The 12,417-nt window shown below is 39.9% G+C and overlaps 2 protein-coding genes across 2 annotated transcripts in view; both read left to right on the plus strand.

Moving 5' to 3' along the window:
* Nucleotides 1-8,255: 8,255 nt before the first annotated feature.
* On the plus strand, nt 8,256-9,478 carry LOC120545959 (myosin light chain 1, cardiac muscle-like). Its single transcript, XM_039780660.1, has one exon. The coding sequence runs from the start codon at nt 8,275-8,277 to the stop codon at nt 8,866-8,868; it is 594 nt and encodes a 197-aa protein (XP_039636594.1). The 5' UTR covers nt 8,256-8,274; the 3' UTR covers nt 8,869-9,478.
* A 2,269-nt stretch (nt 9,479-11,747) lies between these two features.
* The window catches only part of wdr91 (WD repeat domain 91), a 34,370-nt gene continuing 33,700 nt past the window's right edge, over nt 11,748-12,417 (plus strand). Inside the window, exon 1 of the mRNA XM_039780662.1 lies at nt 11,748-11,995. The gene's annotated coding sequence lies outside the window, so the exon portion shown is untranslated. The remainder of the gene's footprint in view (nt 11,996-12,417) is intronic.

The following is a 12,417-nucleotide window of genomic DNA, read 5'->3' on the forward strand; positions in this document are numbered from 1 at the left end:
TTCATTCTCCCTTATGGGAGGGAGGGGCTTAGGAGACCGTTTTGGGCTTTAGTGAAAAGGGGGGGGGAGGGACTGAGAAGTTGTTGATGTTCATATTTTTCAAAGTCCTGGATCTTCACAATCCTACCTACAGCACCTTTAAAGGTTCATTTTTGGGTTTTGCAACCTGGATCCTATTTACTCATGCATTGGTGCTTAAGTGACTAATATGAACAAAAAACTTGATCTTGGTCCTGTATTGAGCAAGACCACTTACCTTCAACCAGGGGGGCAAATGTTCATCCTCAATTTTGTCCACAAAAAGTGCTGCTTTTGCCACTGAGAGGCTCAGATTGTTATTCTAAGTGTCTATGATTCCTACAAAGATAGAGCTTTGTGTTAAAGAGTCAGATCCTTTTTGTTTAGCCAGAAATGGCTCATAAATCACTATTGCCAAACCCACGAGACTCCATTTAAATAAACGTTTAGCATGTATAGAGCCAGCATATCTCCACATGTAAATGGGTGAGTTAAGGGTTTATTTCAACCAAACCAGAGTGGTGATTGTTGGAACTATGGAAAGATAAACGGTTTTATTTAGTTTCTGCCGACTTTGAATTAAGTGTATTAATTACACCAATAAAATCATTGGTTACTGATTGGATGGGCGATAACGGTTTTGCAGTTACATGTTTAAAAAAATCTAAAAAAAGGATGTTGCTCTTTTACAAATGGTCAACCTCTGTATGGATCCTTTTCATAATGTTGTCAGACACTTAGAATAATAATCTGAGCCTGTCAGAGGCAGAAGAGCACTTTTTTTGGATGTAAAAGTTGAAGGTGCGCAATTGCCCAATAACTTACTTTGCAGCGTATTGCAGTGCCAACTGCGGCGATCTCACTTAATACTGGACCAATTTCAAAGATTGTTGTTCCTATCAGTCACTTAGACACAAAAACATTTGAAAATAGGGTCCAGCTTGAAAAAAACCAAGAAGTTTCCCTTTAACAAAGGTCAGTGCTAATGGAAGTTGAGAGAAACATAATGTAAATTGTATTTCTTTTTGAACAGACTCGTTCCCTGCAGCCCATTGATGAGATGTTCATGTTTCTCAACTACCTGGCGCTGGGTTTAAAACCGCTTGACCTGGCTGACCGGTACGGAGTCCACCAGTCCACAGTCCGTCGGATCATCACAGCATGGAGCAACTTTCTGTACACCGTGCTCGGCTCTGTGAGGATCTGGATACCAGAGGAGAAAATAGGGCACATCTGCCGGCTGAGTTCAAGGACTACGCACACGCTGTAGTCATCCTGGACTGCATGGAGCTGAGGTGCCAGTATCCTTCATCTCCTCTTCGCCAAAGTAATGTAATGTCAATACAACACTATGAAACTACTCCAGTACGAGAAAACGTTCTGCAGTCAAACGTTGCTTGAAGGGTAACTTTTTTTTTTTTAACCTAGACCCTATCTTCTCATGTTAATGTGCCCAGTAAGTCTATATCCACGACGTACCACTTCCGGGTATGCTCCAATGCCGCCCGAAATTCTGCCGGATGTCACTCTTTTCTGCCGGATGTCTGTAACCTTCCTCTTTCTTTGTGTTGGTGTTCTAACCTCCGGTGGATTCTGAGGACTATGGTTAACTGCTCCTCAGATCTCTGCAGGGTAAATCCAGACAGCTAGCTAGACTATCTGTCCAATCTGAGTTTTCTGTTGCACGACTAAAACAACTTTTGAACGTACACATTCCACCAAAACAAGTTCCTTCCCGAGATTTTTCTGCAGCGGCACCGTGGCTCCGTCCGGCGCTTCGCGCCACCCATGACAATTGTGATTGGTTTAAAGGAATGCCAATAAACCAGAGCATGTTTTTCTCCCATCCAGGAATGCTGTGTGGACTAGCCAGACCTTCCTCCGCAGCGCTGTGGAGGAAGGTCTGGCAATGCGAGACTAGTGCCTAATTGACTGATGGGAACAACAATCTTTGTAAATTGGTCTAGTATTAAGCAAGATCGCTGCAGTCAGTTGCAGCAAAACAAGCTGTAGAAAGCAATGTAACGTAACGGGCAATTGTGCACCTTGAATTTATGCTTATTTTCCCACTGGCATGCTCAGATTATTATTCTAAGTGTCTCACAAAATTATATTAAGGATCCATACAGAGGTCAACTGAAAATCACCAATAACACCCGACTCCATTTAAATTAACAGTAATTTTGTTATCGTAAAAAAATAAAAAATCTTCATTCAAAGCTGTCAGAAACAAAACTATCAAATACCGTCTTGGTTCATCTTTCCACCGTTCCAACAATCACCACTCTGGTTTGGTTGAAATAAACCCTTAATTCACCCATTTACATGTGGAGATATGCTGGCTCTATACACGCTAAAAGTCCTGATTATTTACATGGAGTCTTGTGGAGATATGCTGGCTCTATACACGCTAAAAGTCCTGATTATTTACATGGAGTCTGGTGGAAATATGCTGGCTCTATACACGCTAAAAGTCCTGATTATTTACATGGAGTCTGGTGGAAATATGCTGGCTCTATACACGCTAAAAGTCCTGATTATTTACATGGAGTCTGGTGGAAATATGCTGGCTCTATACACGCTAAAAGTCCTGATTATTTACATGGAGTCTGGTTGAGATATGCTGGCTCTATACACGCTAAAAGTCCTGATTATTTACATGGAGTCTGGTGGGTGTGGCGATAGTGATTTATGAGCCATTTCTGGCTAAACAAAAATAACTTTACTCTAACAAAAAGGTCTATCTCTGTAGGGATCCTTTCCATCATGTTGTCAGACACTTTATTATAGAATAATAATCCGAGTCTGTCAGCGGCAAAAACGGCACTTTTAGTGGACGCTAACTGACACTGAACATCTGTCCTATAGGGTTACATTGCAGCCCGTTTCGTTGCTGACGGTAAAGCGTTCTCACGCAATACTGGACCAATTTAAAAGATGTTACGTTCACATTAGTCACTTAGACATTAATGCATGGGAAAATGGGGTCCAGGTGGGAAAAGAAACACAGAAATGACCCTTTAAGTTACAGCAACGCATGATATTGCTCTGTGAGAAACACATTGTCTCTGTAAAAAGTTCAGCTTTGTGACAATTTTCCAGCTAATTCAAGAGAGTTTTTATATGGTTTATTTGATTAACGTGTTGTACATAGAGATGCATGATTTTCACTGGACATGAAGTCTATGGAACACTAAACTGAAGAAGAAAAATATTTGTTTCTGAGAAGTAGGGGAGAAGACGTATCCATTGGGATAATATACAGTCTTGAGTGAAATCTACTAGTGCCTTTTTAAATATGGAAGAGATTTTTTTTTTATTAGTTTATTTGTCAGGGACAGTGCAGCGCACATTATTACATACATAATTATCACAGTCAAAGCCATAACAATATGTGTAGATGTGTTGCATAAAAGGTTTCTAGCCAATAGGCTAATTTGCAACCCCACTCCCTGGTCAAGCCTTTCTAAAAAGATAATCCAAATATAATTTTTAAAAGAACTATACTGTGAGTTAAACAATCATGCAGCAGATACATTGTATACTAGTATACTACATCAACATTTCACAGAGTCGTGACCGATTACACAAAACAGCACATCACGTAACAACACAAACCCCAAGCACCCGGCCGCTCACACTTGCTCACCTACCATCTTTGCCCTCAAAAAAGGTTGGTTGTCTAGGGGAGTATTCCCCCAAGAGTTGGGACCCTGGCGGTCTGCAAGTATGTTTGGTAAAAGTATTAGTTTTATATTTAAAATTCTAAACCATGTTTCTCAAACTGTCTGTCTGTCTGCAAGTGACTCCAAAGCCCAATAGTTAGAAGCATTGATGGTGCGTTCAGTGTTGAATAACCATATGTAAATTCAAACATTTTTATTACAATCGGCTGTTTTGCCGTGTTGTCGGACCGTTTTGCAACGATACCTCCAATTAACGTCACAAATGATTAGCGTGACATTTGAAGAAAATAGGAACAAAGTTCACTGTCACTGTCAACTGAACAGATGGATGGGGTTCAGACAGGGTAAAGGCTGATTTATGCTTCTGTGTCGAATCGATGGAGTACCCTCGCTGACCCCTCTGAGTTGCTGCGAACGTTGGTTCCACTGACGGGGGTTATCCGTTTGTAAAGTGTCTATATGTCAGTAACGTTTTGAAATTAGCACTTTGCCAGCAAGCAGTACTTTGTGATCAGTTATGCTAAAGTTTGCTTGCTAACATAACATAAACTGGCTGGCAGACACCTAGCAAATAACCTCAGACTTATCGCCCCCTAGCATTTTGGCGGTGAATGCACCGTAGCTACGGCGTGGAGTTGACGCAGAAGCATAAAACAGCCTTAAGGCTTGTATCATGTGGACGCTGACAGTTTTGTTGTCATTACTTAGAATTCCTCATGGGGGCGACAGAAACAACGCACTAATTATGGGTGGAGGCCTCATGACACAATATCGTCACGATACTTATGTCACGATACAACCCGTATCACTCCAATAACAACGACAAAGGCACCTGACCAAGCGTCCGTATTTTACGGACACTTGGTCCTTATTTTGGGAGTGAGAATGTGTTGCACGATACGATATTATTGCGATTTTAAACATATTGCGATATTCTGCGATATATTTCAATGTATTACCTTTTTTATAACTTCACAATCTTCCCAATTTCAAATGATGCCCCCAAAAGGAAACTTTGTCAACATCTGTTTTGTCTGAAAAGATAAATGTCTGTTTGTTCATCTCACTTCAATTTTATTGCTGCAAAATGGGATTGTCAAGCAGACAAAGTGACCAACACATACAGTATATAATAATGCATCGATACTTGGGCATCTGTGTATCGATACAGTATTACCACGGAAAATATGCAATACTATGCTGTATCGATTCCCCCCGCTACGCGCACTAGCTTTAAGTGGTCCTTAGTCTGAGAAAGTTTGAGAAACACTGTAATGTAATGTAATTCCTGTAAATAGTAATTGTGTGTACAACAGGAAATGTCTTTTATATTGTGAACATTGAATGGATATTGGTTTATTGAAATACATCCAGTTTGTTCAGTTGAACTTGCACTTTGATTTGTGTTGCTCACCTACATTTCTATAATCATTACGTAACTTTACACAAAACCCTCAAAACACTCACACTTACTCATTTATCTTTATTTTAATTGTTTGCCGTACAAATAGCATGATACAACTGCACTTTATAATCAGACAAGTTCATAAAGGTTTTATTATAACGCTAGACCAATTTCCACTGACCTCAAACAAACTACATTTGTAACATTCAACATAAGTGCATTCCTTCAGGATTCATTAAGTGACAGTATGTAATATGAACATGAGAAATAGGACATACAATTGTTCCTCAAAAACATTCAACATTTTGAGATGGTACATACAATGAGCCTGCCGAGGACTAAACTGAGAGAACGTGCAGGGAGACAGGAGAAAATATGACATTAAAATATACGATTTTTGGTTAATGAGGTATAAAATAAGATAAAATAGACTTTATTAATCCCACACTGGGGAAATTCCACATCAGAATAACATAAATACACATTACATAGACATTACATAGACATAGGAAAATAATATAGTGTTATAAGAAATAAAAAAATAAAATAATAATAATAGTAATAATACAAATGTGTTTACACTTAAACAGCCTTATATAAACAGACTAATGTAATGTACAGAAAGCCCTGCAAACAGATCAGAGAAGCCTATCAGAAGCTAATTATCTAGGGAAGCACACAGGTAACAATACAATAAGAAATAATCATTTTTTTCTTTCATTGTTTTGTTGATTACATTGTCTCTAGGAATCCTCTCAACGGACATGTCTTCCTGTGTGTGGACAAACAAGTCACACCAGTCCACACACCAGGAACCAACATCTGGCACTGGATCTGCCAAAAGTACGGCTGAGATTTCCTAAGTGAACGTGTACTGTACTGATCTTAAAGTGCCCATATTATGCTCATTTTCAGGTTCATAATTGTATTTAGAGGTTGTAGAATAAGTTTATGTGATTTAATTTTCAAAAAACACCATATTTTTGTTGTACTGCACATTGCTGCAGCTCCTCTTTTCACCCTGTGTGTTGAGCTCTCTGTTTTAGCTACAGAGTGAGACATCGCACTTCTGTTCCATCTTTGTTGGCAGTCGCACATGCTCAGTAGCTAGGTAAGGACTACTAGCCAGTCAGAAGCAGAGTATGAGGGCGTGCCCTGACAGTACCTAGGTAAGGACTACTAGCCAGTCAGAAGCAGAATATGAGGGCGTGCCATGCTAGCCGCTAGGCGAGCATTATAACGTGTGTTACAAAGTGACCACATCTGTCTCTGAAGTAAAGGCTGGACTACAATTGAGCGGTTTGGAGCAGTTTGGTAAGTCCCTTTGGGGTGGACTTTGGGCTTTTTCACATTGTAAACCTATTACATGCACAAAAATGATATATAACACAATAAAGGAAAGGGAAAAAGACAAAAAGCATAATATGAGCACTTTAAAGGTTAAAGCTTTAGTGCGTAGTTTCTGTCGCCCCCATGAGGAATTTGAAGTAATTTACAACAAAACTGACGGCGCGTCCACATGATACAAGCCTTCCGTGATCGTGTAACAAAAGGTTTTATTGCCATTCTATTTCTATGATCAAAGTACTGTATTAGAAAAATTTGTTACCATGGTTCTTGGCCTATGCCAGTTGTGTTCAGTCTCTGTGCAGCTGTATGTGGGGGTGATCTTCAGCTCTGAATAATATGCAGTGTGCACTACCATATATAACAATGACGGTGTGCACAACTAAATATAAGCTACAATCAAAATTAAAGCTAGGAAAATCATCTTTGGGTATTATGCTATGATACTATTCTAGGTGTATTTCTTAAATCCAGGCTTTGAGCCTGTTACGTTTTAAAAAGATGCTCTAATAAAAAAATCAGTTCAGCCAAATATTTTTTTGAGTTTGAGTTTGATCTGCTGGTCAGACTGTTTTTTATTCTAACTTAAAGTGAAACCCTGTTCAGGTCTGGACTCTGTCATCACTGGTATTTAAGACTGAAGGGCACACAGAGCATTATGGGTAAGAACCGCCCTTATCACAGCAGGGAATGTTAACGAACCGCAGATAGTTTCCATATCTGACAACACCTCAGGAGATACAGAGACTCAAATAGACTGTAGGGAGAGACAGACCTATCAGACTATTTTTAACTGCAATGGCTATGGAAGCAAATGAGAGACATCAGTATTTGAATTTTAACAGCCACTGAATAGTCAATATTTTATTTTGAAAACCATCATTCTAAATTCAGTAATTTAGAGGTCACCTCTTTTTTTATTTGCAATTTTAAAAGCCTAATTTAAATGAATAATTAATGTATTTTTTCAATGGTCACATATTCAGATTCAAAAATAAAATTTTCAAGGATGTCTGGAATTTGGCCAATTGTATTTTTGTTTTTTATTCTGAAGCAGAATCCTGAATTTGTGACCACTGAGAAAAAACATATTCAAATTCAGCTTTTGAAATTGCAAATCAAGAAATTTAATATTTTAATTTCAAAGAGGTGTATTCATTATTTTTCAAGAGATAATTCACAATTCTTCTGTTTTTATTTTTAAGTAAAACTTTATTCATTTTCATTTATATATTTAATTACAATGTAACAATGTTACGCAGCTCTGTTTACACTTGATTCTAGTAGATATTTACTTTTTTAATTTTACACCTTTGGCAATGTAAATGTCTGTTTCAATGTTCATAAAACTCCTTACCTTTGAAATGAATTGAGGCAGACATAAAGACAGAGACAGCACGTTGTGATTGATAGATTGTTGTCATTGTAACAGGCCGGATGTAAAACTCCTAATAGCCACAAATTCATTCATGTTTTCTTTTGACCATTTCCTGGAAATTCAGTTAAAATGTGTAACCTAGACTGAAGAAAGTTGTTTCTGCTGGTTCCTGCAGGTCTGACTCGGACCTTTGAGCCGGAGCCTTAACAGGTTCAGACTGGTTCATTTCCGTCTGGAAGCTTTTTATTTATTGTCTCTTATCTTCTCTTTAAGTGCTTCTATTCCAGTTTTGTTCCATCTTTGGTCGGCTCTTCTCTCGCTCTCTCTCTCTCTCTCTCTCTCTCTCTCTCTCTCTTTCAGTCATTCTGTCCTGCCTCGCTCCCCCCGCCTCTGGATGTTATAAAACGCCTCCATCTCCGTCCGTCCTCTCTGCACGCAGCATGGCACCGAAGAAAGTGGAACCCAAGAAGACGGAGGTGAAGAAGGTGGAGGCGAAGAAGGAAGAGCCTCCTCCGCCCCCCAAACCTGCGGAGCCTGAATCCAAGCCTCCCGAGGTGGACCTGAAAAGCATCGTGGTGGAGTTCACCCCCGACCAGATCGAAGAGTTCCGGGACGCCTTCACGCTGTTCGACGAGACGCCCGCCGGTGAGATGAAGATCACTTTCGCCCAGTGCGGCGACGTCATGCGAGCGCTCGGCCACAACCCCACCAATGACGAGGTGCTGAAGCTGCTGGGGAGGCCAAAGGCGGAGGAGATGAATGTCAAGCTGCTGGACTTTGACACCTTCCTGCCAATGCTCCAGCACGTGGCGCGCTCCAAAGAGCAGGGCACCTTTGAGGACTTCGTGGAGGGTCTGAGGGTGTTCGACAAGGAGGGCAACGGCACGGTGATGGGGGCTGAGCTCCGCCACGTCCTGGCCACGCTGGGAGAGAAGATGACGGAGAATGAGGTCGACCGGCTGATGGTGGGACAGGAGGACGTCAACGGTCTCATCAACTACACCGAGTTCGTCAAACACATCCTGGCCGGGTAGAAACCACCGCTGGGTTCTTTCGATGGACTGAGGTTCGGTCGGTCTTGTAGATTATTATATGTTAGAAGTTATAGGTGTGATACAGAAATAAATAGACCAAAATCTCCATAAGAGATTAACAGATTAACAGTCCCGGTGCTGGACAAGAAGACAACACCCCAGAGCTAGGGGGTATAAGAGTTTAGGGAAAGGATAGAACGGGGCTCACTCAACGGAAGAGATTTGCGGACCAGCTCTGACTATTTGTCTGTTGCTAGGGAAACTTAGTCTCTGCTTTGTGATCCCACAGATCTGTGTCTGTAACTCTCATGCTTGACTAATTTAAACTTACTCGTCCGAAATAGTAGTATCGTCTCATTGATTCTTGTGTAGGATCGGTGTAAAACCAAAAAAAAGAATATACGCGTGAAAATAATTGGAAACAGGTTTTGGTACCCTTTTTAGGGGCACGCAGAGGATTTTCCCCAACAGTCTCTGACGAACTGAGATTCCGTCTGTCTCTGAAGGACTGAGGTTCCGTCTGTCTCTGATGTCTCTGCTGTATTCAATGTTGCACCTGTATGTTTCCACGCTCTCTGTCTCTCTAATAAAACATCTTCAGTCCGTCTCAGTTATGAACTGTGCTTGTTGGAAAGTCAAAAGAGCCCAGGATGAACAGATCGACTTTTAGATGGAGATTTACTGCAGATGTATTTATCCTTATTTGTATTGTTTACAGACAGTGGTGTTGTTTCTGTGTATTTGTGTGAGTGTACATGTATTTGGGTGCAATAACAGGAGACCTGCTAACAGAGATGTTGCTGAGGCTCAGATAAAAGGAAAGGGGTTGTGATTAAAGAAATGTGCATTTAATACAAGATTTTTAATAACTCAAAAATGGATCATTAGAGACAAAATTTAAGCAATAGGCTTTTTATTAACTCATGATTTGATTACAGTAACATAAACTATGTAAAAAAAAATATATAGTTTGTGCCAAAACAGTCTGTGTGTGGATAGTCTCACATTGCCAGACCTTTCATCACAGCGCCGTGTCAGTGCTGGAGAAAGGTCCGGCTACACCGCTTATCTATTCTGGGATAGGGGGAAAAAAAACACTGGCTTGTGTGGAAGAAAAAGTTCTCTCAGGTCCAACTCTTTGGCTGGTTCAGATGACTTTTATTCATGTGGAGACACAAGTTTACAAGAAGGTGTAAGATTCTGTCTGAGCAGAATGAGTTTCTGGCCAGGGTTTTAAACAAGTGTACAGGAAACAACAGAATAAACAAAAGCTGAGAAGACAACTTACTTAACCCTCCTGTTGTCATCGGCTCAAATTTTACCCATTTTAAAAAAGTTTCCATATCAGAAATTTGGGTTTCTTTCAACCAATTGTCAAAGAAACTAAAGTTGATGGTTCCATACTATTACTTGTCACAGTTAAAATAAATCAGTTCTCTACTTTTATTGAATTAGTGTGCTATTTTATTTTATCCCATTTGAAAAAAAAAGATGACAAAAGAACGTTAAAAAAGTGACAAAAATGTTGAAAATAGCTTCAAAAAATCGTTGAAAAAAATGACATAGTGACAATAAAACCTGGAAAAAAAATCGACAAAAACATCGGGAAAAGTGACAAGTGTCGATAAAGAACAACAACAGGTTGAAAAAAAAGGTTTCATTTAAAATTTTGACCCTGAAAAAACAAAAAGTCGATGGGAAGACAACACAAGGTTTGAGTCTGTCTGAGTAGATACCGTTGGCTCCATCAAAGCAAAGGTGCTTTGATTAGGGAAGTAACACTCAACTAACGATTCTATACAATTCATGATTTTAAGTTCACGATACGATGTTCTCAAGATTTTTATCAACACAATGAGCTACAGACAAATGACTGAAATATATTTATTTATTTATTTACACAAACAAAAACACACCCTCTTATCAAAAGTGCAACTGAAATTGTGTTTTGCCTTTAACACAAATTAAATAAAAAAATATTTGATTTGTATAAAGAAATCCCACATCACTAAACTAAGTAAATAGATAAAAAAAAAATGCAGTAGTGATGTCTGAAGTGAAAGTACATTTGGCCATTTAAAAATTGCATCAGCAATAATTTGTTATCTCATACAGTTGTAATCTTTACACATTTATATCTATTTTTAACCGAATGCATTGGGATTCGGAAAAAGAAAATAAATAAATAAATATACAGTATATATATATATATATAAAACAATCCTGGAAGTGGAACGTAAATCTAGCGCCGCCCGTGACAATCGTGGTTCGATTGGTTTAAAGAAATGCCAATGAACCAGAGCACGTTTTTCTCCCATCCTGGAAGTGATATTTCTTTTCCCACTATGGCCACGCCAAGACCCGCCCTTCAATAGCATTCACACACTACTATTGGCCAGGCGTCCATGCTTACATGTACAGGTCCTATCCCCTGACCAATCCCCTAACCCTAACCTTAACCACTCAAGGTCAAATGCCTAACCCCAACCAATCGAGCTGCTTCGTAGGGCGGGTCTTGGCGTGGCCATAGTGGGATTCGTAATTTTGCATCCCGGAATGCTGTGTGGACTAGCCAGACCCTCCTCCGCAGCGCTGTGAAGGAAGGTCTGGCAATGCGAGACTAAGTCAATTCAAAACTTCACAAAGATAAAAGCAGCCAGTGTGGTCTAAATCTAGTTCTAAAAGAACTCAAGAAATGATCAAGTACAATTTCAGTATCTTTATTTTTATTTATCATTATTTCTTAATTTTTTGTGTGAATGTTGTACATAGGCTAATAGATATTTGTCCACACTCCATACCAGTTGGGGCGGTAATGCACCAAGTCGTTGTTTGCGAACCGCCAACAAACCCCAAAAGAAGTTGCCTGCGTCACATGTCATGAATTCGTCACATGACTGTCCCAGGGGGGCCAAACACAACAGGAAGAGGTTTCTCTTCGTTGTTGTGTGTACATCTTATTACATTCAGAATATGACAGACAGCACACTGGACCGAAATTAAGTTGACTCCGTTCTCGCGGGTTGAAGGTTTTGTTTCACGGCGGCACGCGCTGTTGTCTTGCACCACGAGCCCGAGCTCCAGTACAAATTGGCCCAGTTGAAGATAATCTCGATTATTCACCGAGGTATGTAAACATTCAGACACTACTCTTCGGCCTTTCTTGTATAAACGAGATCCACATGTTGCTTCGGCCTACTTGTAACCTTTCAAGTATTTTACAAATTCGTCAGAATACAAAAAAAGTATGACGAAATCGTTGGTTATGATGGGGACGTTAACGTTGCACGTCGTTGTGGAAAATAGGAGCCAACGTTAACTGGAGCTTCTGGGACACCGATGTCTTGAATTTATCACATTTCGCGACGTTACCAATGTTTGGTGTTTTCTATAAGGGGGGTGGGGGGGGGAGTAAATGCGAGCGTTTCCTTATTTATACTGTCCAGTTTTATGATATTTTTGAATAGAGTTTGGCTTTGAGGTTTTTAAGCAAATGCAGAGCGGAAGGAATCAAAACTAACGTTTCTCACTACAGAAAGCGTTACATTC

This window comes from Perca fluviatilis, chromosome 17, assembly GCF_010015445.1.
Source record: "Perca fluviatilis chromosome 17, GENO_Pfluv_1.0, whole genome shotgun sequence".
Classification (NCBI taxonomy): Eukaryota; Metazoa; Chordata; class Actinopteri; order Perciformes; family Percidae; genus Perca; species Perca fluviatilis.